Source organism: Polypterus senegalus, chromosome 5 (genome assembly GCF_016835505.1).
Source record: "Polypterus senegalus isolate Bchr_013 chromosome 5, ASM1683550v1, whole genome shotgun sequence".
Taxonomy (NCBI): domain Eukaryota; kingdom Metazoa; phylum Chordata; class Cladistia; order Polypteriformes; family Polypteridae; genus Polypterus; species Polypterus senegalus.
The window spans coordinates 194,593,037-194,605,559 of record NC_053158.1 but is presented as its reverse complement, the minus strand read 5'-3'; the positions used below and the strand labels follow the sequence as shown (position 1 = coordinate 194,605,559).

The following is a 12,523-nucleotide window of genomic DNA, read 5'->3' as shown; positions in this document are numbered from 1 at the left end:
AGATTATTTTGTGAATGTGAAACTAGACTGAAAATTTGTCATGGCATCATATAATGTGTCATCCCTCATGTTGTGTAATCTGACATCCTAAAGCAGGGGTGGTGAACTCCAGGCCTGGAGTGTCGCAGTGGCTACAGGTTCTCATTCTCACCCTTTTCCTAATCAGTGACCAGTTTTCACTGCTAATTAACTTTTTCCCCATCACTTTAATAGCCCTGTTAGAAGAGTTCGGATCCCTCAATTGATTCCTTTCTTCATTAAATGACAGCCAAGCAGAAATGAGATGTGAAACGAGCCAACAGATGACCAGCTAAACTGGGGCTTCAAATTCCAACCAATTTCACTCCAATCGCTTTCTTAATGAGAAGCCAACTCTTGCTGTTAATTAAACCCGTTATTTAATTCCATGGCTTGTTGCTGCTCTCATTCTGCCACAGCACACATTATTGAAAACTTGTTTTTCTGTTCTTTCTAAGAGAACCGTCAAAATGTTTTGGTGACCTGAGAGATCAACCTTACCAAGACCATCACCTCTCTTTAATATCATCCATCCATCAATTATCCAACCCGCTATATCCTAACTACAGGGTCACTGGGGTCTGCTGGAGCCAATCCCAGCCAACATAGGGAGCAAGGCAGGAAACAAACCCCGGGCAGGGCGCCAGCCCACCGCAGAGTTTGTGGAATATATTTTGTAAAATTATATTCTATATTATAATAGTTGTGGTGCAATCGTATTATAGATAATAAGTGCAATTGTATGGTATTTATTTTTGATCTCATTGTCTTTGTGCGTAAGTATACAAAGTTGGTCTGAACCGAAGGGTGCTGTGGTCATGTGGTCAGGTTCATTGGTGGAGCAGAAACACACATATTGAGACACTTAATGGACGCTAAGCTCTTTTAATAAGACGGACGTGAGTGCGGTATCAGAGAGATTGTAATAAAGACTCCTGAATTTCTGGTCAGAAGGTGCACACGGTATGTTTTAATATATCACCTGTGTAACTCATTTATTGTTTAATTGACTTGCTTTATTTTATTTTCATTTTTCACAGTGTTTGAGAGCTGTTAAAGAGAGAGAGAGAGAGAGAAAGAAGCAAATAAATACTCTTCAGACATCACTCGGAGGGTCGTCTCATCTGTACCAGGAGAAAACTTTCAGGAGGAGCTACACAATTGGTTTATCCTGTTTCATTTCACATCACCCTTGGAAATAAAGGCTCTAAAATGGTTCTTGCCCAGCAATACCTATTATTGGTTTCCAGTTGAGCTATCCACATGAAGGTTCCAGAAAGAACCTTTTACGTAGACCCATGAACAGATTCCAAAAATAACCATGAATAGTGTGGCGGATGGCTGGGACAATTGCCCGGCTGGGACACCCCTGTGATGGAAGGACCAGGGGAGAGGACAGGTGCACGGCAATACCCCCCCCCAGAAGACAAGAGGGGCGACCCCCCTGGATTACATAGGGGCCACGGCTAGGAGCGTGGAAGCTCAACCACTGCCAGGGGGCACCTGGACAGTCCCGAAGCCCTGGACTGCAGCATTTCCGCCACACCCGGATGTGCTGCCAGAGGAGGATCTAAGTACACCCATGAGCACTTCTGTGTGCCTATGGAGTATAAAGGAGGCCGCCTTACTCCGTTCAAGGAGCCAGAGTCGGGAAGTGGAGGTCAACGCTTGCTGGGAGAGGAGTGGAAGCAGCAGAGAAAAAAAGAGAGCCAGAGAGAGAAAGAAGAAGAAAAAGATTTGGGCCCTGTTGTGCTTGGACTGTGTTGTACCGGTGGGAAACGGGGGGAAGGCGTTTCCCACGGGAAGAACGATAAATAAAAGCGTGTTGCTTTTGCACTTGTGTGTCACTGTGCCGCTCTGTGTCCGGGTTTGAGGAGCTGTACGTCCCCGTGGCTTTCAAAGTGGATAACGGATTTGTGAAATACCAATGGGTTCCTTGCCACATACCCTCACAACCTGGCTAAGTTCAGGTTTTGTTCATCTGTTTTGTCCTGCTAGGTTTCCTGACATACATTCAAAATTTCACTTTTTGTTCACATATTAGGAACCTTCCTAAAGCCCAAAGAACCAATTTTCTTATGCAGAGAGGCCTTCCCAGAAGATCAAGCAAAGGCTCAAGGAGGAACCAACCACTCAGGCCAGTGAGGCGCCATTCCCGAGCCAGTATTTAGAAAACTGTGCAGCTCTCCAGATTGGCTTGGGGCTGGAGTTAATGTAACGTTAAAATGACATACAGCGTCACCTGTACTATGCTCAGCTATACCGAAGCTATTGTGATTTATTCTTATAAAACTAAAAAAAGGGGGCAGCACGGTGGCACAATGGTAGCGCTGCTGCTTCGCAGTTAAAAGACCCGGGTTCGCTTCCCGGGTCCTCCCTGCATGGAGTTTGCATGTTGTCCCCATGTCTGCGTGGGTTTCCTCCCACAGTCCAAAGACATGCAGGTTAGGTGCATTGGCGATCCTAAATTGTCCCATGTGTGTGTGCCCTGTGGTGGGCTGGCACCCTGCCCAGGGTTTGTTTCCTGCCTTGCGCCCTGTGTTGGCTGGTATTGGCTCCGGCAGACCCCGTGACCCTGTAGTTAGGGTATAGCGGGTTGGATGATGGATGGATGGAAACTAAAAAAAGTCAGCAAACAGAAAGGAAAAAGTCCAAATTAACGTAAGCCGCCCTAATTCACAGTGTTTAGCAGAAATATAATAATTTACTTCATAAGGTAAAGACACAAAATAAACAAGAACAATTGCATCAGATATTTAAAATATTAAAATGTGTGTGTCGATAAAAATGTTTAACGTCTAAACATTCTCAATTGTAATCAAAATTTGTCATTTTTTCCCCCTCTGATGGTCCATGGAGGACTCGACCCTTAGTAATGGATCAAAATTCAAAAGTGACATCAAATTCATAATCACTGACCTTAAAATAGTCGAAAATGATGCTTACGTTTGAAATTTGCCATTTTTAACTTTCGGGGAGTGGCTCTTAGAGGGCTAGGACCACCAGGAAAGAATCAAATATTAAAAAATATCACATCCATGATCAGCAACCTTGAAATAGCATAATATGACGCTCCGCATGCCCGTATTGCCGATTAACATTTATTTCTGTTTTGTGAAAATAAAAAAACTTTGACTCCTTGTATCCAAATAGGGGGTCAAAGTTACACCCTAATTGAGTTTTGGTTGATGTGGCAACTTCAAGTCCTTCTCGTCACTTTTGCTGAATACATCTATCGGTTTACTCTTCATCACAAGGGTGTAACTTCCTGCCCAAAATGGCCTGGGAATGTGGGGTCAAAAGTGGGGTTGCAAAAAAAGCTCAACATCTGGCATAAGAAAACATCAAGACAAGTCAAACGCTGCATCACGCGTGGGGTCTTCTGCTATTGGTAAGTTAAAGAGCAGGACAAGGGATTTCAAAAGTAATTCTGATGCATACAGAATACATCACTTATTCTTATACGGCCTTATTTGCTGTAATTTATTTATTCTTATAAAACTAAAAAAGGGGGAGGAAAACAGAAAGGGAATAAAATGATTAACATATTTTGTCATGATGCTATTGCATTCATCTATTTTTGAGGCCACATTTTGAAATTCAGGGTCATTGGGAGGGTGGCACAGGGGTAGTGCCACATGCTGCCATGCAGTAAGGCAACCGGGATTCAAGTCTCAGGTGCTCCCTGCATGGACTTTGCATGTTCTTCCCATGTCCACAGGGGCCTCCTCCCAAAAAAGTACGAAAATAAAATGATTAACATCATCATTTTTCTTTATGTTCTTGCATTTTTTATTTTTCAGCACCCACATTTTAAAATTATGGCGCCCTGTCCAGGGTTTGTTCCTGCCTTGTACCCCATTGCTGGATGGCACGGGCTGCAGCATTCCCTAAACCGCAACCCTATTCAAGACTAAACGGGTTAGAAAATGACCGAGTGACATTTTAAAAATTCAGCATCACTGCGAGGGTGGCACAGGGGTAGTGCCGCATGCTGCCATGCAGTAAGGCAACCGGGATTCAAGTCTCAGGTGCTCCCTGCATGGACTTTGCATGTTCTTCCCACATCCACAGGGGCCTCCTCCCAAAGACATGCAGCTCAGGTGAACTGGTGACACCTAACTGGCCCTGGTGTGTGTTTGGTGTGTGTGCCCTGCGGTGGACTGGTGCCCTGCAACACGGTTTGTTCCTGCCTTGCCCCTTATTGTAACTGGGATAGGCTCTGGCAAACCCACACAACCATTGTGTGCATTAAGAAGGTTAGAAAACGACAATTTTCTTATCTGGCCATAATTACTGTAAATTCTCATAACACTTAAAAAGGGGAGACAAACAGAATGAAAATGAAATGATTAACATCATCATTTTTGATTATGTTATTGTATTCATGTATTTTTCAGCACCCACATTTTAAAATTCTGGCGCCCTGTCCGGGGTCTGTTCCTGCCTTGCCCCTTATGGTAACTGGGATAGGCTCCAGCAAATCCACGCATTTAGAAAATGACAATGCAGCATCACTTATTCTAATTTGGTCATACTTATTGTAAATTCTTATAACATTTAAAAAGAGGAGAAAAAAGTACGAAAATGAAATGATTAACATCATTATTTTTCTTTATGTTCTTGCATTTTTATTTTTCAGCACCCACATTTTAAAATTATGGCACCCTGTCCAGGGTTTGTTCCTGCCTTATGCCCAATTGCTGGATGGCACGGGCTCCAGCATTCTCTAAACCACAACCCTATTCAAGACTAAACGGGTTAGAAAATGACCGAGTGACATTTTACAAATTCAGGGTCACGGAAGGGTGGCACAGCGGCTGCCTCGCTGTAAGGAGACTGGAGTTCAAGTCCCAGGTGCTTCCTGTGTGTAGTTTGCATGCTGTCCCCGTGTCCACATGGCGTCCATAGGCATGCAAGTTAGGTGGACTGGTGATGCTAAATTGGCTCATGGACGTGTTCACAGTTCACTTTTTAAAAGTAAAGGCTGTAAAATGGCACTTTTACTGGATTGTGTTGTTCCTCATAGATCTTCTTCCTTGACACATTCTTTACATATGACACTGGGTCTTTGGACTTTGAAAAGGTTCCTAATAGGTGGAAAAATATGAAATCTTTAATGGAGGCTCCCTAGCAGATACTAACAAATCGGAAAAAAATAGAACTTTGCCTGTGTTCTTATACACAGAAAGAGTCCTTTAAAATTCAGGAACTCATTGGTATTTTATAGATCTGGCGACCTAGCAGGATACAACGGATCAAGAAAATCTGAATTTAGCTTATGAGACTGTATGTGGCGATGAACTCGTTTGTATTTCACAAATCTGTGGTCTATTCCTGGTTATTTATGGAGCCTGTTACTGATCAAAACACATAAAACCTTCACGTGGATGGTTCTTCAGGAAACTAAAAATTGTTCCCGAGTGATATCCCTCTGGAGCCCTTTATTTTTTAGAGTGTAAGATGGACTGGCGCCCCGTCCACGGATTGTTCCTGCCCTGCTGGATTGCATGGGCTCGAGCTCAGGATAAGGCGGATTTAGAAAATGGATGAAAAGGTCACAGGGGAGCTGAGGTATAACCAGCTTCAGGCCCGAGAGAGGAGCCACTCTTATAGACTAGTGAACACCAGGCTGGCACACACGTCAACATCCAAGCGCAACAAGTGTTGCCAGATATCCTAGCACTGGATGTTTTTTGAATTAAGTAAAAATGGAATATTTGGAAGGAAAAAAAACGATTAATGAGGAAGGGAGCTGGAGTGCCGTTAGCGCTTCTCGTTGTATCACCGTAATGTGAAATTATGATACGGGAAAATGGAGCTTGAACGCATGAAACGCACCGCGCTGTCTGTTTGTCGAGTTTTTTTTTTGATATTCAAATGTGATTTTTGTAGAACTTATATTTATTTGTGGTAGAATACAAGCACATTTTTTTTTTTACTTGATTTGATTTTTTTGTATGAACGGCAGATAGAATCTCTAAACAACATTCCTTCCCAAAGCGGTGTTCCTCCACATGAAATTCTACGAATCACGATCACCATATCCTTTTAATAAACGCCGAAATCCTTCAAGGCGCTCACATGCAGTAAAAATTCAGAGACAAAACACGCCACAAGTGGCCACGTACCCGGACCGTCTGTGTTTCAATCCAGCGGCGCTGTCTTTGAGAGTCTGGCTGCTTTGGCTAATCATTTCTGGATGTTGTCCTTCGATGACTTCCAAATAGTTCCTGCTGCTCCTCTCCACTTCTTTGGCCTTCTCTTCAAAAAGCACCTGCGTGCTCAGTTTATTAAACACGATCGTGTTCATCTTTGGTGTGTCTCTTTTCGTCGCGTTTCTCACCTTGCAACTATTCAAGCCGGCGTGGGGATTCGTAACTGGAAAAGGCAGTTACTATGAAAGAGAGAAAAGAACGTTTTAGGAAGTTTTATGTTTAATTCCTTGCAAAAAAATAAAAAATCATAATACTATAATTGAAAATATAGTCGATCACTTAAATCTCAATCATTCTATACTAGTAATATAAATTAGTGGGTTTCTGACACGCCATACTTAACCATTTGAAACGCATCTTCATACTGTCTGCCAAAACACTCGCCTAAATCTCAAAGCAAGTTTTAAAAAGGAGACTTTGCAGTCCTCGGCCATTTTTGAACACATGGAAAGGTGTTGCTCTGATTCAATTTTACACACATGTGTAACGCAATAAATATCCCAATCATTTTAAAGTCGAGTTTCAGGTCGTCCATAACGGACAGGGCGACTAACGGGGCTACAGCAGTGACGTGCGCCTTCAGAGTAAAATATGTATTATGGCAAAAAAAAAAAAATAATAATAATAATAGTAAAATAGACAAGGGTTAAACTTTTAGTGTGCACGTCACCATGATACAATATAACTATTAAACATATAACTTATGTAAAAAAAAAACTTTCGCTAATTCATTTTTCGGTGGGTTTTATATTTGTAATTATTACAAACTATTGTACGCAATCTGCGTATAAAACAGTATGTAAATTGGATATATTTGCTACTCGCAATGTAATTGATCTTTTCGATGGGGCTAAAAAAATATGCCCACCAATCTGTGTACATGGCAGTACACACGCTCAGTATGCGCGTTCAATGGTCCGTCAGCAGTAGCGCACATTAAAGTCTGTTTCCCTATCACATTAAAGGCGAATACAGACTGCCATATCCATTCCAGCGTGCTCCACTATTATCTTTTAGTATTTTTAAATTAAGTTTTAAATATATATATATATATATACATATTCTATCCTGATTTTTAACATCCACTTGCAACAGACATCCAGTAAACATTATTTGCTCTTGACACGTCCACCACTGTGCGATTTAGCAATGTCTAGCCATCAGGGTCCACTAAAGTCTGGTTTAACTTCTAGATTCATGACCCGATGGCACACACAGGGTTTTGTCCAATGGCCAAATCCGAAGAGACCATAATGCCCGTTAATCATACATGCAATCTCTGCTTCTTGATTCTTGTATCACCGGGAACGACGCCTGATGAGAAGACCCTTCACTTCACTTTGCCCAGCGGCCCTTCGATGTAAAACGACAAACGTCGGGTGAACTTCAATCACACGGCGGGGCAAAACTGGCGATAGTTAAGTAAGAAGGTGAAACCCTACCTGTGTCGTGTCCCTGAAGGTTTATGCGCCGTATCCCAGTCCCCTCTTCACATCCTGCCTGTACTTCGTTTCTCAGCCATAACCACACGAACCGCGGCCGCCTCTTCGCTTTATTTCTTCAAACTTGGATGGTCCGCCCGGGCACATGCATAAAGTACCCGTCTCATGTTTCCTAGCAACGCCGCCCAGCCTGCGAACATAAGGGTAATGCGGCATGCAGATTCCTGGGCTGGTCTTAGGGGAGGCTACTGGATTACAATCCTCTCCTGTTGTCAGAAGGCTGGACCGCGGCCAGTAGCGCGCCTGGATCACACCGTGTTTGTTATTGTTGTTCGATTTGTTTATGCATTCGGTAATTTTACACTTCATTCACCATTCTTTGGCGTGCAGAAGTAAACTAGCGAAACCTGGAGCTTTCTTTTAACAGCGGTATTGTCGTACCTGCGGAAAAAAAGAAAGAAAGAAAAAAAAAGAAGCGAGACTCTTTTTATTGCAAACCCGGTCCGAGAAAACAACTTTGCATTGAATGTAAGTCATATTATTAGAGGATGAGAAATACAGTATTCTGTTTCATAACGCCCAGCGCAGACTTTACAGCTTTCCGTTACGAAGTTAAAGGGGGAGGTAAAGAAATCGCGGCGTTCAGCATTGCTATTTTTGCTGTTAGTAAGTATCACGACTTCCTCGAAATTTTCAACAGCGAATGACTGCTTACAAACCTCGAACAAAACATACAAAAAGAAAAGATCCGTCCGTGAAAAACATCCGAATGAGGCTGGACGGGCAAGAAGTCACCTTCTGCGGACAACAGGTGCGCATGTGTCCCAATGCAAGAGCGACTCGTTAAGAAGAAAACCAAGCCAGCCAGAGCAGTGGAATTTTTAAGACGATTGAGGTTTTGAGATTTACATTTTAAAAATGCTAAAAAAAAAGTACATCATATGTTGTGTCGAGAATGGCTGTGAAGTGCTTCTAATGCGGGGATCATTTCGATGAGCTACAGGACACAGCCGTTATGTCGCGTGCTAGAAGTACAGCGCTGACATCGATACAGAATCATGTCTTGTAATTGTGTTTTACTTTACAAGGTTTGTATCGTTGTATTTGGTCAGAGCAGGATTCCCAGTTGGCTGTAAATACTTATGGTGCATTCGCCCTTACTGATCCATATAAATGCGCTTCGCTGTGCTGTTTTACAGAATTAAGTAGGTAACTTATAGTCTTATGTTATGTGTTGGTGTTTCAAAAAACGGGTGCTGTACAGGAGCCCAAAGGCAATACTGCACGACGATATCTCGTGTTCATGTAAAATATTTTACTATAATTGTAACAATATAAATATTTTGTAGTAACGCTTTTTAAAGGCAGTTGCTTCCACGTGACTACGACAGGTAACATTTTGATTATACTGATGTTTATATGTGCGGTATTTTTCGGTTTACAATTCATTAAAGGCGCTATATAAATAATATGTATTATTATTATTATTGTTATTAAATTTTATTGCAATTTTCGTACAAATTCAGGATATAATAAGGATGTTTTAAGTATGGAGTACATTGCATACGTAATAATGTATTGATTTAGTAAGCGCCGATATCTTAAAATGCAGTTTCTAGAAGTATTACAATATGTAATGTATATGATGCCATCTGTTTGCTGGGTCTTGTTTCATATGAAACGTGTCCTTACCGTTCCATGTCATATTTTAAAATCCAGTCAGTTCCATCACTCATCGTGTGAAACCTTTAAGCGCAAACGTCAGTTAGTCTTCGTTAAGATGCTGTAAAAAAAAAAAACACCGCGCTCAACTACAGATGTAAAATAAGATTTCTCCTTGTCGCTGCTTAAAAAAAGATGTGGGCGTTTTGCTTTTAAATATCATTAGAACTACGCGTGTAAGAAGTGAAAAAAGGAAAAAAGCCCAGATGTTCAACGGTTTGTAGATGCAGGCGGACGATGTATGCGTCCTGTCAGCGTCTGTGGCGGCGGCTCCTGCTGTCCTATACGTGGCTGTCGGATCAACAGCGTTATTCTCAAAATATTTCAATTGAAAGCCTACGACCTACTGGAGCTCCATTCGACAGGGTAATATCGCAAACATACACTTTTCTGCAGGCAGGGTCGTATGTTGACGGCGCTATATCGTAAGTGCTTGGGCTGCAATAAATTGATTTTTAATGTTTTATAGACTTTGAAAAATAATAAGAAGAAGGCAATAAAAATAATTAATTTTGTGTTTAATTCCCAGAAATAATTATTAGTCCCATAGATTTAGTAATTTGTAAAATGTATGCACAACTTGCCACACCGCTCTGCGCCTGCGCTCAGTGAAGAGCGCTATACAAACAAAATAAAGTGAATTGAACTGATGAAATGTTTTCAGACTTTGACTTATCTCCTTCATATTTCTGAAACACACTTATATAATTTCCCGACAGATATAACCACAATAACATTAACAGTATTCAAAATACGGCACAGTGATTAGCAAGTTGCGACTTCATTTAGTTAATAGTAACTTGCTGTTCTTTGTAAACCATTCAATATTCTTTTTTGACGGCCTGTGCTAATTAAAGAGCTTAATGTCGCGGTGCGTGTGCGGTAATTTCGCAGGCCGATCGAGGAGACTGCAGGTGTTTTCTTATTGTTGCTTATTTATTATTGTCCCATGCAGGGCGGACACAGATCTGTTAATTGAATTCTCTATTATTTGCCTTTTACTTTTGACAAATCTTTGTTGCTTTGCAATGCATGATCTTAGAAAATAATAGTTTTTGTAATGTCACTTTACAGGGGTGTGCGCATCCTTTGCTCGACAATTAACGATTTCATTCTGGGAAGTGTTCTTTGTCTGTACAGTTGTTTCTTGGACTTGAATGGTCCCTAATATGTGGACAACAGAAACAATCTTTAATATAGTAGCCTAAAGCAGATCAAGAAAACCTGAACTTAGCCCGTGTTATTGCTTGTATCAAGAGTGCTTTTAACATCAGGTACCCGTTGGTATTTTATAAACCTGTCATTATGTATTCAGGGATATTTATCGAGCCCGTTACTTATTTAAGCTTATTTTCTTGACAATTAACCACTTCATTCTGGGAAGGATTCTTTAATGCTTGGACTTGAAAAGGTTCCTAATATGTGGACAATAGAAAAATGCTGAATAACTAACAGATCAAGCAAACCCGAGGTTAGCCCGTGCTACTGTATGCAGCAAGAGTGCATTTAAAATCAGGGACCTGCTGGTATTTCACAAATCTGTTGCCATCTATTTATGATCATTAATGGAAACTGTTACCGGTCTAAACGAATAAAAAGCTCTTCCTGGAGCGTTCATGTGGATGGTCCATCACTATCTTGCGCTCAAGAACCTCTTTGACACATTTAGTTTTAAGAATGTAGAACGCAGATTTAAGAAAGTACGCGTGTTTTCATAGTGTTTATTGCAAACAATGAAAAATAAAGATCTGTTATTTCAATTATATCATTTAAATGACTTAATCTGTGTTGCTTTGCAATGCATCAAGACTACATATAAAACAAAGTATGATTTGTCTGGCGCATGAAAAATGTTGCAGTTGGTAACGCTTTTTTAGCCATTATGTATACAGATTTTTTTTTTTTTTTTGTAATATAATATATTTTTATTTGATTAATGGTAAAGTATATGAGTTACACAGGAAAGCGAGTGTCCTGCACAGCATTTAATAATACCTTTTGCAAGATGAAGAACAATAAATGTTCGTGTTTAATTCAATGCACCGTCCCGTTTTTCTCAGCACACCGTATGGCCGACTTGAAGGCCGCTTCCACCGTAGTGCCCTGATTGTTTCGTTGGCTTCTTCATCATTTGGGCTCCGGAGCTACGCGGCGATTTATGAAGCGAATGTTGGACTCGAGGCATTTTCACCGTATGAGAATGTCTGGCCGGAGTGTATGGATGAATTTGAAAACCACTACGTGCGTGGGCTTCAACTAAAACCGTTGGCAGACACACACCCGTCAATTAAAGCGTGCAATTTTCAAGAAAAATGTGCTGATTTGCCCAGCGTCATAGCGTTAAGTTCCCCACGATTATGAAGTGGATTTATCGAGTAGAGAAATGGGTGGGATAAAGAGCTTAATGTAGCTGTGCGTGCTTTTAGATTAGTGAGCAGTCTGCAGGTTAGGCTACTACAGCAGATCAAATATTGATTATTTGATTGATTGACTGACATACACCCGTCAATCAAAGCGTGCAATTGATCGATCGACCGACTGACTGGTGAATTTGAACTCGGTAGTGCTAGTTAGACCTTGGACTTCAAAACCTGAAGCTGTGGGTTCAAATCCTGACACTGATACTGTGACCATGAGCAAGTCACTTCACCAGCCTGTGCTCTATTTGGAAAAGCTAAAGAAATGGAACCAATTGTATTTCAAGTATTGCAAGTCGTCTCGAATAAAGGCGTCAGCCAAATATGTAAATGTTACTATTTTGTAGAAGTTTGAACGCTAATCTTATATTTTTTTTTATCGTTGAAAGCTTCCCATCTATAAGGAAAAAGCAGCAATTCAAACGTATTACCATTTTTTAATAAATGAAAGTTGAGAAAAGCCAAGCAAAATGACACATTTTATTGGCTAACTAGAAAGATTACAATATGCAAGTTTTCGAGGCAACTCAGGCCTGCGTTGCCTCGAAAGTTTGCATATTGTAATCTTTTTAGTTAGGCAATAAAAGGTGTCGTTTTGCTTGGCTTTTCTCTACATTCATAATGGCTAACACGGTACAACACCCTAGTACTAGTTAATAAATTAAAGAAATTCAACTGGCGGACCTCTAACCGCTGCTGCGCCTCG

General features: G+C 41.1%; 1 protein-coding gene across 1 annotated transcript in view; it reads right to left on the bottom strand.

Annotated features, from left to right (window-relative positions):
* The window catches only part of mkxa (mohawk homeobox a), a 104,068-nt gene extending 96,269 nt beyond the window's left edge, over positions 1–7,799 (bottom strand). The window contains exons 1-2 of the mRNA XM_039753889.1: positions 7,679–7,799; positions 6,150–6,415 (exon numbers count right to left, since the gene is read on the bottom strand). Of these exons, the coding sequence (XP_039609823.1) occupies positions 6,150–6,331 (182 nt within the window). The 5' untranslated portion in view covers positions 6,332–6,415; positions 7,679–7,799. The remainder of the gene's footprint in view (positions 1–6,149; positions 6,416–7,678) is intronic.
* Positions 7,800–12,523: the final 4,724 nt, after the last annotated feature.